Genomic DNA, 16,567 nt, shown 5'->3' on the forward strand with positions numbered 1-16,567 from the left:
TGCAGTAGTTGTCACATGGGTCGCATGACCAACAGCGCCTGGAATAGCAAGCTCGTGCAGAGGCTCGGTCGAGGGCAGCCATGGCGCTTGTAGTAGCGGTGGGCGGTGAGTTTCGCAAAGCGTTGAACGGCAATCCAGAGCTGGGGTTCCTGCGACGCTCATATATAGAAAAGAACGAGCCGATGGGAAATTAGATCCGGGGCCTTGTCAATGCTCTTATTGCACGTCTGCCCAATATGCGACGCCAGCTATCGATCCAATTCCCATGCCTCCGCCCAGCCATGGTGCGCCGACGCCCTGGCTGACGTCGTTCTGGTTGGGTTGGGCTTGGGCTGGAGCGAGTTGGCTGCCAATGATGGCGGGGCAATCCCGTCCACACGTCTGATCGAGCTGGGGTTGAGGAGGGGTCGACATTTTTCGCAGCGCCCATCTAAGCACACGATTGACTGCCTCGCGACTTTGTATAAGCGGGCTTAGTACACCATTCATCAAAGACGTCCGGCTCTATTGATACATCCACGGTCGGCTGAGGGCAAGTGATTTATCCTGCCACAAACCTCTGCTTAGGACGAGCCGCGGTTTCCCTCTTACTTAGAAGCCGGACCCCCTCCACCATCACCGCCCACCTTCGTTTCCAACACACGAACCATGACAGCAGCAGCAACAACAACCGCACCGCAGCCGATCCCGGCGCCGGTGCCCGACCCGTCGCCGCCCGAGCCCTCGATTCACGACTTCCCGCTGCCGTCGGCGCTGCTGCACCCGTCGTCGGAGCCGCCGACGCTGATCACACAGGGCGCCGAGGGGCGGGTGTACCGGACGACGTGGGTGGACGCCGGGCGGGAGTGCGCGCTCAAGCACCGGCCGGCCAAGCCGTACCGGCACCCCGTGCTGGATGCCCGGCTGACGCGCCACCGCATCCTGTCCGAGGCCCGCATCCTGCAGAGATGCCGCCGCGAGGGCGTCGCCGTGCCCGCCCTCTACGGCGTCGACGAGGCCGCCGGCTTGCTGGCCCTCGAGTGGATCCCCGGCGCCCCTGTGCGTGTGTGCGTCAACGGCTGGATCGCGCGCCGGAAGGAGAGGCGGCGGCGCCTGGCGGACGGTGCCGTCGGGGACGAGAGCAAGGCGCAAGAGGGGCAGGATAACAGCGAGCCCGCGGTGGTCGCAGAGGTCACGGCTGACGAGGAGGGCGCCGACGTGCTGATGGACCTCCTGAGACGGATGGGCGAGGCGGTCGGCCGGCTGCACAAGTCTGGGGTTGTGCACGGGGACCTGACGACGAGTAACCTGATGCTGCGGCCCTGGGAGAAGGGGAAGGCGCCGAGCAACGGACATGCAGAGACCGAGCAGGCGGCCGAGGAATCGCTGGACGGCGAAATCGTCATCATAGACTTTGGCTTGGCCAGTCAAGGGACGGCAGACGAGGACCGGGCCGTGGACTTGTACGTGCTCGAGCGGGCATTCGGCAGCACGCACCCCAAGGCCGAGGGCCTGTTTCCGGTCGTGTTAGATGGCTACCGGGGCACCTTCAAGGGGGCGCCGGTGGTGCTCAAGAAATTAGAAGATGTGCGGATGCGAGGGCGGAAGAGGAGTATGCTCGGCTAGACCACAAAACAAACGTATGATACCCTTAAAAGGATAGACAAGAATCATGAAGAGACCAATGGCAGTGCCTTATGCTTGATGCAGAAAAATGATGCTCATCTATGCATGCTATATAACGCCGTGATTTCTAGAAAGATGCAGTTCGTGTAAATATTCCGGCCAGACTTTTTATACAAAGGCCGGATCGATTCAAGTCATGATTACTCCTCGAGCTCCGCGCCAGCGAAATATCCCTTGTTCTCAATAACACCTCGATCCTTGACAAACGCCGTGTACTTGACCACCCACTGTGGTACGAGGTTTCCTTGCAACCCGGGCCTCGTGCGCTCGTCCGCCAGGATCCCAGCGCCATCTGGCCCCTGGCCGAGCAGCTCTCTCAGCGTGCCGCTCGGTAGGATATCCGTGCAATCGCTATGCGTGAGGAGCTCGATGTCGGCCTCCTTGGCCAGCTGTGCCAGCGGCGGAGGGACGTTACAGCAGTTCTTAATGTTGATCTGGTCGACGGCCGGCCGCACCTTTACCTTGGTGATGAAATTTGACAACTTCTCGGAGCCAAACTCGGCGATGCCGAGTCTCTGGATCTGACCCTGCTGGTGCAGTGCCTCCAGCGCGGTCCAGGTATACAGCTCCTCTTCGTCGTTGCCCATGCTTCCATTCATCTTGTCGGCTTCCCACTCGCAGTCGCCCTGGAACGACATGCCCGGGAACGAAACAATCAACAGGTCAACATCGGCGACGCCGAGCTCTTTCTTCACAAGATCCATGGCTGCGGTTATGTATTTGGGCCGGTCCGCCGCCGGCGCCGTCGGCAGGAAGAAGAGTTTGAGTGTGATCTCGTACTGCGCCCTCTCCTCTTGCAGACCGGCGCCTGACCAGTCGATGCGTGGTACATATAATGCGTCGCCGTCCCTCTGCGTCCATATGTCGGTGGCCGGCCGGTCGCCGTTTATTTGTGACGAGGGCTTGCCATTGGTCGCGGCATCCTTTGCGCTTCCATTGGTTGAAGCAGCGCCATAGTCCTGTTGCGCGGCCAGGAAACTGCTGCGTAGGGAGTTGGTGAACTCGAGGTTGGATCGATAGGCGCCGGGCTTCCGAATGATGGAGGGGCCGCCCGAGATGATGTTCCTGCTCGTTGCAATTAGTAACGCGAATTCCGCAGGCTGGGCTGCCGAGGCAGTAAGACATTGACTGCGTTGCGCCGCACGTACCCGGTCGACAGGATTAGTCTGGTCATTGTCCGCGAGCTGCTCTGCCCAAACAGGCCGAGTCTCTCCAGACAGGAGAATACGATTCCCATTGGGACTTTTTGTAGCCAGCGTCTGCCGCAGGGAGACTCTGCTCTGAATCGCAATCACGGGTGGAGGGGTAACTAGAAAATATCTCCACGGTCAAGTGGGGTGGATTTATGGCCGGCGCCGCTCGAGGGATCAGACCACAGTCCTGTTCACAGTAGAGTCAGAGAGCAGTATAGCGGCTAGTCAGGTCGACCGGGATGATCCGGCGCAGCGAAGCTGGAATACTGGCTGGCAGGCCGCAGCTGAATAGATATCTCAAGTTAGAAGACTAGATGCATATGTAGGTGAAGGATAGCGCCGTGGTCGGGAACACCGATTTAGGTCCGAAGTTTGTCAGCAAAGCACGGAACCGCAGGTAAGCATATCTATCCAAGGGCGTGGGCTCGGAATCGGGTGCTGATGTCAACCAGTTGACATTCTCATGATAATGACTGGCACTTGCCGGCTTGATATAGTGAACGTCTGCCCACACCACTCGAGAGTGTCACGCATTTCCAGCCACTCAGCAGGCCTGGTCGTCTCCGCGGATAGCTTCCGGCCAAATGGGAGCATTCTTTGACGACAATGCAGATCCGGGTAGTGTGTTTGTCAATCTCAGGGCGTGCCCCCCAAAAGCCCCATGGGGTGAAGTTGGCACCGCGAGACTTGAGTTGAAGGCGAGCACCCTGTTCCAGCGCTCCGGTTTGTCACTTTTGCGCCACTGCCGTGGGACTGCCGTGGGGTGAGGTGTGAATGGCTGCATAGAGGCAAGGTTGAGAATGATGCTGGTTCAAGGCAGGCTGAGGTAGACTTTCCTATCCCGTAGGTTTGTTTGCAGCCCGGTGGTACCAAGCGTGTGGGGGTAAATGGGGCATTCTGCAAGTATCCCTCTGCAAAAAGTGAGTGCACGCGGGCACTCCCCCTCTCTAGGACTTGAGCCGGGCATCGAGTGAGATCATAGGCACGGGAGCAGCGAGAAAGAATACATCATTTCGTAGCTGCCAGTGCAAGGGGTTGCACTCGTTGAGCGAATGGCGAATCGATGAAGACCTCCATGGCAAGCCGCCTGAACATAAATGAGGATAGGGGGGCCATGGGGAGAGGCTATACAGGTGCAGCGCAGGGCAAACATGTAGCAATCAGTTTCAAGAGCATCTGGACGATACAAGAGCAGGCGGGCCTGGCATTTGCGTAATTGTTATCGCCTATACTGGAGATGACAAGCAAATGATATAAGTAATAGTTGACAGTATCAACACGTAACTATAGGACCAGAGAGCACAACTTAGACTGTACGGAACGCTCTATACATTGCCAGGCCGCTGGGTGTCGGCGGGCAAAGCGGGGGATTACCTAGGTAGGGCCGCTCTGGAAGCTTTGGACCAGTGTCCCAGTGTCCCAGTGTGCCCAGTGCCCTGTGCTCAGCGGCTGAAAGCGCGCCCGCAACCAACGCAACTCGTGGCCGACCTTTCTGACCCAAGGGTGCATGTGGCAGAAAGGCAACTGCAGCCAATATCGGGTCCACCAACGTTTTGCTCTACACAATCCGTGAACTCCCAAGACGTCTTTCAGACCTTTTCCTCCTCCCTCCTCTCCAGTGGTGGTGCGGAAGCATCATCATCATCACCATCATGGCCATCAAGTAGGACCTCCCCCCGTGTCCCATCGAGCGCCGTCCCTGGTTGCTAAGACTAAACTCCCACACAGCTACCTCATCCTCCTCTCCAGGCAGGGCAAGGTCCGTCTGGCAAAATGGTTCTCGACACTATCTCCTAAGGACAAGGCCAAGATCGTCAAGGACGTCTCGCAGCTCGTTCTGGCCCGGCGCACGCGCATGTGCAACTTCCTCGAGTACAAGGACACCAAGATCGTCTACCGCCGATACGCCTCGCTCTTCTTCATCGCCGGCTGCGACTCGGACGACAACGAGCTCATCACGCTCGAGATCATCCACCGATACGTCGAGCAGATGGACAAGTACTACGGCAACGTCTGCGAGCTGGACATCATCTTCTCCTTCACAAAGGCCTACTACATTCTCGACGAGTTATTACTGGCAGGCGAGCTCCAGGAGAGCAGCAAGAAGGCCGTGTTACGATGCATTGGACAACAAGATTCCCTGGAGGACATGGAGGTAAGCTCGCGGTCGACGACTTCTCTTGCTTCCTCTTTCTTTTCCACCCCCCTAAGAGCGACTCTCCTCAGAGTCCCGACACCGTCGCTGACACTATCTTCTTGCACCCATCAGGTCGAGGACGAGGTTACGAAGATCATGTAGCGAATTTCACTTGTGTATATTGGCATCAGAGGCCCAGGGCTGGCGGCATGGGCCCGCGTCAGGCGTACAGGTTTCTCAAAGATAAGACACTTGGTCATTTACCGGATGCTAATAAAAACTGTTTCAATGGCACAACAGGACTCCGAAGAGGCCACAGCCGCACTGAAAGCGAACGGGCTCATATGATGACGAATCGCTTGGGGAGATACGCAGTGAAGAGAAAGGGGGCGACTCGCGCCTCACCGCGAGGCAGCAGTACAGGAAGACGGTTGATTGACTTTGTTGGTTCTTGGAAACCGTGACTCTTGCACCGGGAGCATAGCATCTCAAATCCAATTTCTTGGATAGGGGCATCTAGTAGCGGGGTATACACCCAACAATTCATGGCGTGGGACAAGCACGATGACGATTGCGAATGTCAGCCCGGGAAAGTACGGCACACAGGCACGTTGCAATGAAGTGCTGATTATCCCCCCCCCCCCTCTCGTTCAGCCCGTGGTGTGTGCGACAGGACAGCAGCAGCAGCAGCAGCGACAGTAGCAAGAGGGCTCCTGGACAGCCGCGAAGCCTGCTCGTGGCATCTTGACGTTCTCTCATTCGTTTAGCCCTCTGGGACCGGCGGCGTGGTCGGTGGGTGCATGAGTGAGCGAAGGTGGAGGTGCCCACCCCCAGAAACGGCCTAGCAGGTCAAGCGGCCACCCAGCAGCAGCCCAGCAGCGGCCCAGCAGCAAGCCCAGGCAAAGGCACCCCGCCCAGCGCCGCTGCGGACACGGACGGGGACAACGCAACGGCCCATTTCGGACACGTCCAACTCTATCGCGCCATGGCCCTCAGCCCGCTGCTGTCCGCGCCGGGGGACTGACTGCAAGACCCAGCTTTCCTGACCAAAGGTGCCCGTTGCCGCCCAGATGTGTGTTCGTGACATGCTTGCCTGTGAATCCCGCCGGGGTTTCTGGGCCAATTTGAAGCAAGCGCACCATCGAGAGGGTTTGTTCTCTCTCGTAAGCCCCAGGCTTATCGCTGTCGCCTTACCTACACCAACCTCCAGCTAGGCACACACTGTATGTAAGCTTTGGGTCTACCATGCGTCCTGCGTCCTGCGCCCCGCGCCCTGCCAGCGGGTGTCCGGTGTCCGAATCCTGACACGGCTGGGTCAGACAACACCTCACCACCCAACACCCGGCTGATCGTCAAGTGCTCCTTCTCGTTCCATTCGCTCCGATCCCCTTTGTTCCTCCCCTCCCGCCCTGCTGAACAACACAACCAACTTCCAAACCACGCCCAGATACCCGATATACACATTATGTCTTCTCGCCTCTCTGCCTGCTAGACGGTCTCGTCTGGCACGTTCGATCACTCGGAACTGATAAGCAGGGACCGAGCCAGCGTTACGTGTTTGCTTGCAACCGCCAACCGCCACACGGCGCGCCATCTCCCTTGGACATAGACACGCAAACGACACACAGCATACACTCACCACCTTCGATTGGGGTTCGGTCATCGGTCCCGCGATTGTTATATTTGCCAGGCGCAAATCGCTGCGACAACCACTACACGAACCCGCACACCGGACTACAACGAGATCGACGTCATTGCCATTGTTCGCAACAGCCCGACCGCAGCGACCACGACCTCATCTTCAGCAGTACTGCTGATCCACTGACACGATGAAGGTGCGCAACCTATCTGCCGGATCGCATCCCCGAGTTGCGCATAAATGACATCCGCTGACTCTTATCAGTTCCTCCCGCTCCGCGACTTCGACACCGTGACCTCGTCACTCAACTTCACAACCCCTGATCTGCGCGTCAACGGCGGCTGCGATCTGTACACGACGAAAGCGGCAGGGTCCGATAGGAAGCTATACAAGTCTATCGACCAGTCCCTCGAGTCGCGCCATGCCGCGCTGCTCAAGTTTGGCGCCTCGCTGTCCCCGCCGCAGCGGGAGCAGATGGCCGCCTCTCTCAATCTGTCGCGCTCGAGTCCCTTTGGTCCGCTGTCGGATATCCAGAGCCGCCGGACGTTCGCATATCTCATTGCGACCTTGAACGCGAGCCATCCTGATTACGATTTCTCGCACGTTCTCAGGCCAACCGATTTCCGGCGCGAGCGTAATCTGCGCCGGCTGATAGCAAATGTGGACAGCACCCTCACCAACGTGCGCCCGCAGTCGTTTCTGTCGCCCAACCTCGGGTCTTCGTACCGCGCGCATGGCAGCTCGCCCTCTAACTCCGCCACGGCCATCAGCAGCCCAGCATGGGGGCCCCAAATGTGGGCCATGATTGATAAGGAAATGCAACTCAAGAACTGCACGTGTTTCTCCTACCAGCCTCCAGACGACCCCTTTGATGGCGAGGAGGCTGCCATTTGGAGAATGCACTACTTCTTCTTCAACAAGAGTCTCAAGCGGGTAGCCTACCTCTATCTGAGAGGTGTGCCTATCATCATGCATTCATCGCCCGCGCTGCGACCCAACAACGGAAGGCGCGGCAGCAACTCGCTTTTGGCTTCGTCTGTATCATCTTCTGGTGCGAATAAGCGCGCAAACTTTTGGCTCGGCGACAGATTTGCGGACAGAATCATCGAGAGCGAAGGTGAAAACGACTACGAAGATGACGAAATGGAGATATATGACCCCGATGAGGACATCGATTTCGATCCCCTGAATACTCAGAGTAGCCGTGAGAACAGCGAGGATGAAAACCTCCAAAGCGACAGCGAAAGCGAGGAAGATGATGACGACGACAAGATGGCGAGCAGTCCTATCCGTGGAGTCAGTGAGGACATAGCGGCGCGGATGGAACTCGAGTAGTACCTCCGCGGTGTTTCCTGGTTGTTTGCAGCATAGCTTCACGCCAGTATGACAACGTTGGGCAAATTTCATCCCAGCGTGCCATCACGTCTTCAAATTCCTACGGGATGAGCCGTCCAAGACTTCAACAGTCACAACACACATCAGCCCCTTGGCTCTAGTCTATCTCTAGGACCCCACGAGCTTGCTTACGAAGTTTGATTTGCCTTTCTTGCCTGTATTGATTTTCTTACGGTTTGGCCAGGGTGTACGAGGAAGGTCTCTTGTTTCCCGGCTCGGCGTTATGGTCCATCGGTTTGGATCGGGGCGGAGCGTGTGTGAGGCGCCCATTATACCCCCCAGTTTCCGCGAATGCTTTTATTTCCTTTCTGTTATTATTTGAATGTTGCTTGCAATGTCTTCTGGGTCTAAATGCATTGGCACACGAGCTTACTGGTTTTGTTTTGGCCACAACGGTTGGGTCAGTGGTGAGAGGACTGGCCTCTACCAGCACGGAACGGATATATGAACTAAAGGGAGGCCGCGCAGTACAAGTAGCGGATCTGGCAGCTTTGCTACCTGCGTGGACGCCGTTTTTGAGTGTGCTGGCATACGGCAAATTGCTCATTATGAAACATAAAGGAACAGTTCATAGGATGACGCGATGAAATTTACAATTGTTCGAAATAAACATTGGAAAACTGCAACCACCATTTGAACAGAATACATCACCGGTGGATAAGACATGAGGCCTTGACAGGATTGTTCATTTTGCTATTATATGGCTGCTAGGCCAAACCCGCGAGCCCTTCTAAGTGGTTCCCATGCCCAACTCTTGAAACGCCATCGCTATGCAACTTCTAAATGTACTTACAACAGACGGCCTCCAGATACATTCATGCTCTCATTATTCACACCATTCCTCGTTCCGCTAACCATGACCCATCCAATCTTCACAGCCACGTTCGGCTCGAGCTAAGCCGCTTGTAGCTCTTGCCGTACGTGCCGTCCGCGAGCAGGTTCGCGCCGCTGGCGGTCGACTGGCCGCTGAAGCGCCCGCGCCAGGGCCGGCTGCTGGCCTCCTCGAAGAAGTAGTGGTTGGCGGACTCGGCGTAGGCGACGCGCCAGGGGACGACGAGCTCGCGGCCGCGGGGCCCGCCGCCGCAGCTGCCCTCGAGCTGGCGGGCGGGCGGCGAGTTGACGGCGAGCGCGAAGGCGTTGCGCGGCTCCGTGTAGTCCGTCACCATGCCAAAGACGAAGACCAGGTACGCCAGGCACAGCACGTTGACCAGGAACACCAGGCCCAGCACCGGGTAGAAGACGGCCTGCCACGCGGCCGTGTGCGCCGACGCGTACTGCTGCGTCTTGACCGTCGCGTTGAAGGCCTCGTAGACGCCCGGGCTCAGCTCCTGCGACGCCCCGTACGCCGCGTCCCAGTACGGCCGGTACGTGGTCCCGACCGAGCCGATGATGAGGGTCGAGCTCGCGAGCACGGCCAGGCCCTCGGCCATGGACGGCAGCATGGGCGGCAGCCGCGGCGACTCGAGGATCAGGTTGGTCAGGATCCGCGCGTTGGACGCATTGTTGTTGCTGACGCCGCCGTTGAGGTCCATGCTGAGCCGCCACTGGTCCGCCATGTTCTTCCAGTCGACCGAAGGCGCCACCGGCAGCCCTGGTGCCGAGCGCTCGTAGGCCACCGTGTCCCCCGGGTCCTCGCAGTGCGACCGCATCTGGGCGCCGGCGATCCCTGAGATGTTGAACTGGGTTGAGCAGCTGGACGACATCCACGAGCGGATCTGGCAGAGTGTATAGTCCTCGATCCTGCCGGATTTGGCGAGCAGGTAAAGAGAGTCCGAGCTGACGACCGTAGTGTTGGTTATCATGTTGTAGTCTATCGGGAACTGTGCTCTTGTTAGCAAAACACCTCCTGATATCTGAAGATATAGATGGGACGCACCAATTGGAAGACAGGTGGACGACGCTTGTACTTCTCTCCCCATCGGAAGACATCGTCCACCACAGTCCTGTTGAGCCATTCATTGTCGCTCACGACCGGCACATCTTTGTACCACTCATCGTACCCCTTTTTCTGGCCTGGGACTTCGGTGTCATTGTTGATCGCGTTTGGCCACGTTGTATACACCAGCGGGGCTAGGTCAGCTTCGGCAATATTTGCACAGAGAACATTGGTCGTTGGTGACGCAACACTGGCGCGAATCTGGTACTCTCCGACTCCAGATAGGTCGTTGGGCTGTAGAATGCCGTTGATGGGGTCTGTTGCAGCCGAGTAGACTCCGGGGTGCGGCATTGCCAAAGTCACATTGTTGATGATTCGGTTGCCTTCACGGGTCTGCTTTGCCGGGTTGCTAAACTCAGTTTCAATCCACGAGGAGTAGAGGGTCGTGTTGTCATAGAGAAGCGCAGTTGAAATGGGTCTCTCCTTGATATCCTCAGTCGAGACCGTCGAACTGCCATTATCAAGTTCCTGCCACGTCTTCATGAATGCGAGTAAGTTTCGATATGATTGGCCCGAGTAGTAGACATCGAGGCACGAGGGAGCCGAGTTCCACTCATCAAGGGTCTTATTGATCGGCGTCGTACAAGTATCCTGTACGAAGTACGGGTTGCCGTAAGAGGCCTTGACTAGTCCGCGCATTTCCTGGTACTCCCAACCACCAAATATCAACTTTGGAGTCACCATCGCGTCGGATGCTGTCGTGTAAAAGATGCCACTCAACGTGGCCAGCAGTGTCAACACCCCGAGAAACGTGCTGCCAGCATATGGGATGCTGTCCCAGTGGGTGAACAAGGAACCGGGTTGGATCACCCAGTTGCGCATAGTCATTTCAGCCAGCGTCACTCCTTGAGACGTCTTGACAAACGCTCTTCTCGTCAAGACCTGCCCCACAAATGCAACAAACACTGTGACGAAAGACAACTCGGTGGTCTTTGCGAATAGCGCGGTGACGAGAGAGGCTGTAGCTGGTGCAATTGAGTGGGGGTCATTGCTAGAAGAAATCCCCTTGCCGTATCGCGGCTGCACGATCGACACTACGAACCAGAGCCCGCTCAATAGAGTTGAATATACTGAGAAGATGATGAGTGTGACGTAAAGCCAACTTGACCGCCGGACGTGAACATCTCTTCTCGAATGACAGTCCATTGGGGCTTGGCCTGTTTCTCTGGGTTAGGAATTGCATGGGGTCAGATGGGCACACCGGACGTACTGTATCTTAAGGAGAAGTTGTCGGAATCCCGGCCATCCTCGTCCTCTGAGATTGGGTGTAGATAGTTCGGATCGCGGTCTGACCCTGGCGAGCCCGGGAACGCGGTGCCTCGAGTCGGCATATCCCTAGTAGCTTCATAACGCGGCGCCGGCCCCGAGTCTTTGCCCCATGATGACGAGAGAGACCTCTTAAGCATCTCCGTGAACTTGGACTTCCTCGACGGCTTGCGGAGCGCCGGCGTGACGTTGGCTACCTCAGGCGTTGTCTCCATCTGGGGATCCGCCTGTGATACTGCGATTTCTGGTGTGGACGTGTACCCATATCCAGTCTCAACTGTTGACACCGGAGACACAGATCTGTATTCGGTGAGATTCCCCGTGGGGGACCGTATCGTGTTGGGAGACACGGCCCTTTCACCCTCCATTGTCGGTGACAGATGCGTGGCCGTGCCGCTCTCGGCAGCTTCTCTGCGCGATGAGTTGAAATCGGTCAGGTCGATCTCCTTATCATCAGAGGTCATTCTTTGATACATGTGTCTCTGGGAAAATGCCGAGGACAGGAAGCCCGAGGACCCTGTCGCTGCCTCATCTTGCGACCGCTCAGCCATATTTCATACCCAGACGCGGTACCCGGCTGGTCTTGACAGATCCTGATTGTGGCTGAAGGAGGGCATACACGATGATTAGCAGATCATGACAGTTCAAGATACGGCGAAATAGCAAGGGACAGAATTCATGATTGGCCAATCGTAGGGAGGACGTCGCGAGTCTAATTTCTGACGTGCAAACAACTGGCACGGTCATGAGCCTTGACGATCAATGCTTAGCGTCGCTGGCGCACAAAGCCACCAACGCGTCCAACGGGCTCCCGCCCATATTGAGATGCGCTTGCCAGGGGCTATTGCCGGGGAATTTCGGCTGTCCCGAGATGAAACTGCAGGTATCCGGTCGCCAAACTGCAAACCACCCACGAAGCCGAAGCGCTCCCCGTCCGTCCCGGCAATCAAGACGCCTGCTCTCAACTTCCAACTGCACATTTCGTTAGCTAGGAACGGGGCTGAGCTGCCTGTAGCTCCACGGTCTGTGCAGCTTTAGCGGCTCTAAGCCCTGAATGACGCTATGAAAACGGGTTGGCTCGCTCTCTGGGGTGCTCCATGTTGCTATTAAAAGCACTGCAACCTCCATCCATGGGTTCACTTCCATTAATGCTAGCGCAAGTATGGGCAGTCGATCCCCTTGGCGTTGAGACGGTCGCTGGCTCCGTAGGAATGTGAAGCAACGATAGGTCGACTGCGACTTGATGCTTTAGGGTTGTTGCGTGAATTTGTTTTTTCTTCATTTGAAAGCAGTTATCGATGTGCAGTCTAACTTGAGACTTCCTGGAAGCCAGGCAGAATCCCCAAGATCCTGTTAAGCTCAGTCAGTGCACGTTAGGACTGCGTCGATTATAGTATCGTACGGTGGAACCGTACTTAAAGTTGCCGTTACGCGAACCTACAGAGCATATGTGATTGATGGCCAATTAGGTCGTGTTTGCATGTGGGAAAACTGCTGTGCGACGATGTTGCCACCAATCAAAGTCGCCCGGACAAGTCACTTTGGGCAACTGGGCAAATCCATAACTGCCGTGTTCGCATGTCTGCATGACCTTAGAAGCATCACAGCCTATCTCTATACGATAGAGTGATAAAAGATATATGCCAAACCTCTCGGTCGACTGTGGTATTATATTCGAGCCAGATATGAAGTGTTCCTAGGTTGATGATGGCGGTGGAGGATCATATTGATACGCAAGCTAAGGCTGCCCTTCCCTTAATAAATACCCACGAATTATGTACATTGAAATATATTTTCAAGTCTATCCATGTGTTCGTACCAACCTATGCATTGCATATTTACATTATGCGTACCACTTGCCATGAAGCGGCGAGGTCACCGCATCTTCTTCTACACCGAAGCTCAGATGCCCGTATGTCCTCTCCCCCATGTTCTCGAACTCAGTATAGAACTCGGGCGGCATCTGGACGACGCCCCAGCGGAGCTCACTCTCGGACACACGCTCTAGAAAACTCTCCTTGTTCAGCGCCTCGGTGCTGGAGTGCGTATCCATGGTGGGCCGTGAGCCCTTGCCACCCATCAACGTATGCATCTCGACATCGCCACCACCATCGGGTGAGAAGAACCCGTAATCCCTGTTACCCCGTACAGCATCGCCCTCCTCGTTACTATGAGTCACCGCCGGCAAGGACGGTGGTGGCAGCGTCTCGAAAGGTGATGGCAACGCCTGAGAATCTCTAGGCGAGGAGTCATCGCCTAACCTGGACAGGGGCGAAACGTGGCACGCGGCACTGATGGCCATCGAGTTGCTACCGACGTTGGTGATGCCCTCAGGTAACTTTCGCATCGATAGAAGGACTGGTACGAAAATCAAGGCCAACGATAATACCAGCATCGTAACCAGAGCTGCGGATGAAAATCCCACGGTAAGAACCGTACGGTCGGGAAGACTTGGGTCGAAAAGATCAAACTGTAAATCACTGAAGTAACCTATAGTGAGGCTTAGGACCTGACGGCAGCCTTTAAGCAAACAATTTTGTAGCTTACCTCCTTGGGAAATGAACAAGTAGAGCGTGTTCGATAGCATCCAGTGTAGAAGAATGCTACAAAGTATGAGAGGGATCGAATACTTGTAAGGGAGTTGTAGCCGGTAAGTCGAGTATTGTTTGCCCCTGCAATGGGTTAGCCGGACGAACGAATAGGAGGTCTGCTGGCACCATGCTTACTTAGGGTCAGTCACTCTTAGCGGACGATATCCAGAGCTGAATTGCGACCACTCTTTTGCCATTTGAAGTCGGGTGAAGAGGTTGTTGTACCTATAAAATGGGTGTCAGTAGTTTGCCCCCTTGCCAGAATGTGTCTTTTATGGACATAGAAAGTTTTGGTGCAGATTCGCACGTCAACAGGGTCCTTGGCTCTCCTAAAAGACTAGTCTCATCTGTTTGCGCAAGAGGTCTGGCGGTTGGGCTTGACAGAAACTCGCTGAAGGGACCACTTACGCCAAGTAGCAAAATGACAGCAGGAGTTGCGGACTGTTGGCTACTAGTACGCCCGCCGTGAAGGTCCAGATGATACCTTCGATGATCGCATTTGGCTGGCTTTCAATGATGGATCCGGACCTATTTGATTATCAGTTGCGTGAATCCTGTCCGACTACCTCAGGAGGCATTGCAACCACTCACACGCCTCTGGAACTGATAGCCTGGTCCGTAAAAATTGCCAATATCAGGATACCGACGGCAAAGAGCAAATAACTAAAGACCCAAACACCTTTTGGCACCACGCTCCAGCGGCGATGTACTTTACCCAGCCATCGCTGAGGACCTGTAAGCACCTTCTGATGCGAGGACCTGGTGGCCCGGCGCATATCCTTCTGATTGACCGTGCACATGCCGTACGTGGTGTTGTCAGGATGCTGGATGAAGGACGCGATGGCGTCTCCTAATGTAACGAGAGGAATCTGATTCTGGCGGCCGAGGACAAAAGTAACGATGATAGCGGTGGCTGTCTTCACCGCAACGCAGATGGTGACAGCAAGCAATAGCGTATTGGAAAGACCAACGTAACAGACGCGCTCCACAGGCTCCACGAGGCAGTAGTCAACCAGGATTTTACCGCCGCCGGGAACCAAGCCTGAAGTATTACTTGGCTGTATGCTGCGGGCCTGTATGCTATTGACGTAATCAAACTCCTGCCGGAAGAAATCGATGTTCCATGTTGACATATTCTCAAAGCTCGCAAAGTCATACTCGTAGGGGTTGTCAATGGCGTAACTCGCTAGTGCATATTTACAGTCGTTTGAACATTCGGCGCCGCCCGCGTTGCTGTAGCGAACTTTCATCTGTTGGGCGAAGTGGAATTAGCGATCAGTCCAACAGACAGATTGAAGGGTGTGCGCGCTCAAGGCCGACTACCAAGGCCCAGAGTATTCTCGACGCCGAACTCACTTACCGCACATTGCGTAGAGAACCAGAGAGAGTTGGGCGCGTTCCCTGGGACTATGGAATCCCAGTACTCGGTCTCATTAGGGGCCAAGTTCCACACTTCATCACGCACCCACCCCTTCGGCTGATCAGCGACAACGATGACGTCCCGGTGAGATCTCAGGCCATCGCAATCGAAATATTCCTTGAAGCAGTCAACCCAGCTGATCTTGGCCCAGCTCGCTCCAGCGGCGGCCGCGGCAGTGATGTTCTTGACCGCCGGCGACGACGAGTTGCTATAGTCGACCCACTTCTGCGCGGCACCATATCCAGTGAAGGCCCCCATAAAAGTATTGTCCCCGCCCAGTTTACGTATCCCAGCGGGCGAAAGCGAAGCCCCGGGAATGTAGTACGCCTCGCCTTCCACAAACCCGCTGCTTGCTATGGTGAGATGGAAGTCCGAACTCCGCTGGTCCGTTTGGAAGATCATACTGTTGAACAGCAGATGCATGGGGATCGAGGAGAGGAGCAGCACGATCCAGCAGCACGTCTTAAATCTGCTGACCTTGAACGTGTTCCTCACCGACGGCACCCCGATCCCGAGGTATGACCCCTTCGCATGCACCAGGTCAACCTCGTGCCTGGAGGGCGAGTTGAGCACCTGCATGAAGAAGTTGGAAGAGGCAAAGATTGCCGTCGACACGACGTTGAGCAGCAAGTGCAGTGCTACGTTGGTCTTGCTCGCACTGCCTCCATCGCATGTCCCCTCGTGGAACATGAAGGACTTTACCAGGCCGCCGGTCTGCGTAATCGAAGCTATCAGGCAGCTGATCAAAATGATGGTGACTATGACGAGGACAATGCTGTTGACATGTGCGGCGCGCCTCCAGTTGCTTGATCGGTCTCCTGGCCGGCGGCGAACACCGATGAAGTCCATGATGCCGTCCCTTCCAACGTTCCCTGATCCTGCGTATTATTCATTAGCCACAATCTCCGTTGCGCATGTTGTTTATGGTCTCAAGTGCGAGAGCAAGAGGCATTGCGTGAGGTGATGGATTCCAAACCCTAGATTTGCTGCGCCACAATCTGTAGATCGTCAAGACCTGGCATTGGGGTTACTATTTTCGGTAAGTTGAGAGTAAGGATGCGAATCCTACCAAGCTAGACCGAGCTACAGACAAGCTTGTCTTGCTTTGACTGGAGTGAATTATTCTATAGTGCGGACTAGATTATGAACACATTTGTCAGCGAGTTTTGAACATTCAGCTGCATTCTTGTGTGTTTCTTTTCATTCGTGACCTCAGGTGGTCTTTCTTCACTGGCGCACTCAAGAGATGAGACTAATGAAACTATCGTTATATGGTCCTTCCATGAACCCCGAGTGGCGAAAGTTCAGATTTTAGGAAAATGCCA

The 16,567-nt window shown here is 55.7% G+C and overlaps 6 protein-coding genes across 6 annotated transcripts; 3 read left to right on the forward strand and 3 right to left on the reverse strand.

The window, feature by feature from the left end:
• Window positions 1–648: 648 nt before the first annotated feature.
• On the forward strand, window positions 649–1,605 carry JN550_010820 (uncharacterized protein; the record flags this gene model as incomplete). The annotated part of the gene is made up of 1 exon (XM_049309116.1): window positions 649–1,605. One exon carries the CDS (start codon window positions 649–651, stop codon window positions 1,603–1,605), a length of 957 nt encoding a protein of 318 aa, XP_049167210.1.
• A 200-nt stretch (window positions 1,606–1,805) lies between these two features.
• Window positions 1,806–2,902, reverse strand: JN550_010821 (uncharacterized protein; the record flags this gene model as incomplete). The annotated part of the gene is made up of 2 exons (XM_049309117.1): window positions 1,806–2,730; window positions 2,814–2,902. 2 exons carry the CDS (start codon window positions 2,900–2,902, stop codon window positions 1,806–1,808), a joined length of 1,014 nt encoding a protein of 337 aa, XP_049167211.1.
• A 1,019-nt stretch (window positions 2,903–3,921) lies between these two features.
• JN550_010822 (uncharacterized protein) lies at window positions 3,922–5,157 on the forward strand (the record flags this gene model as incomplete). The annotated part of the gene is made up of 3 exons (XM_049309118.1): window positions 3,922–4,070; window positions 4,587–5,013; window positions 5,128–5,157. 3 exons carry the CDS (start codon window positions 3,922–3,924, stop codon window positions 5,155–5,157), a joined length of 606 nt encoding a protein of 201 aa, XP_049167212.1.
• Window positions 5,158–6,824: 1,667 nt separating this feature from the next.
• JN550_010823 (uncharacterized protein) lies at window positions 6,825–7,969 on the forward strand (the record flags this gene model as incomplete). Its single annotated transcript, XM_049309120.1, has 2 exons — window positions 6,825–6,830; window positions 6,899–7,969. The coding sequence occupies 2 exons, from the start codon at window positions 6,825–6,827 to the stop codon at window positions 7,967–7,969; spliced, it is 1,077 nt and encodes a 358-aa protein (XP_049167213.1).
• Window positions 7,970–8,901: 932 nt separating this feature from the next.
• On the reverse strand, window positions 8,902–11,782 carry JN550_010824 (uncharacterized protein; the record flags this gene model as incomplete). The annotated part of the gene is made up of 3 exons (XM_049309121.1): window positions 8,902–9,849; window positions 9,906–11,122; window positions 11,176–11,782. 3 exons carry the CDS (start codon window positions 11,780–11,782, stop codon window positions 8,902–8,904), a joined length of 2,772 nt encoding a protein of 923 aa, XP_049167214.1.
• Window positions 11,783–13,074: 1,292 nt separating this feature from the next.
• On the reverse strand, window positions 13,075–16,091 carry JN550_010825 (uncharacterized protein; the record flags this gene model as incomplete). Its single annotated transcript, XM_049309122.1, has 6 exons — window positions 13,075–13,721; window positions 13,779–13,903; window positions 13,958–14,047; window positions 14,231–14,350; window positions 14,414–15,072; window positions 15,183–16,091. 6 exons carry the CDS (start codon window positions 16,089–16,091, stop codon window positions 13,075–13,077), a joined length of 2,550 nt encoding a protein of 849 aa, XP_049167215.1.
• Between the last annotated feature and the right edge of the window lie 476 nt (window positions 16,092–16,567).

The sequence above is a fragment of the Neoarthrinium moseri genome (genome assembly GCF_022829205.1).
Source record: "Neoarthrinium moseri strain CBS 164.80 chromosome Unknown scaffold59_Wmoseri_CBS_16480, whole genome shotgun sequence".
NCBI classification, from domain to species: Eukaryota; Fungi; Ascomycota; class Sordariomycetes; order Amphisphaeriales; family Apiosporaceae; genus Neoarthrinium; species Neoarthrinium moseri.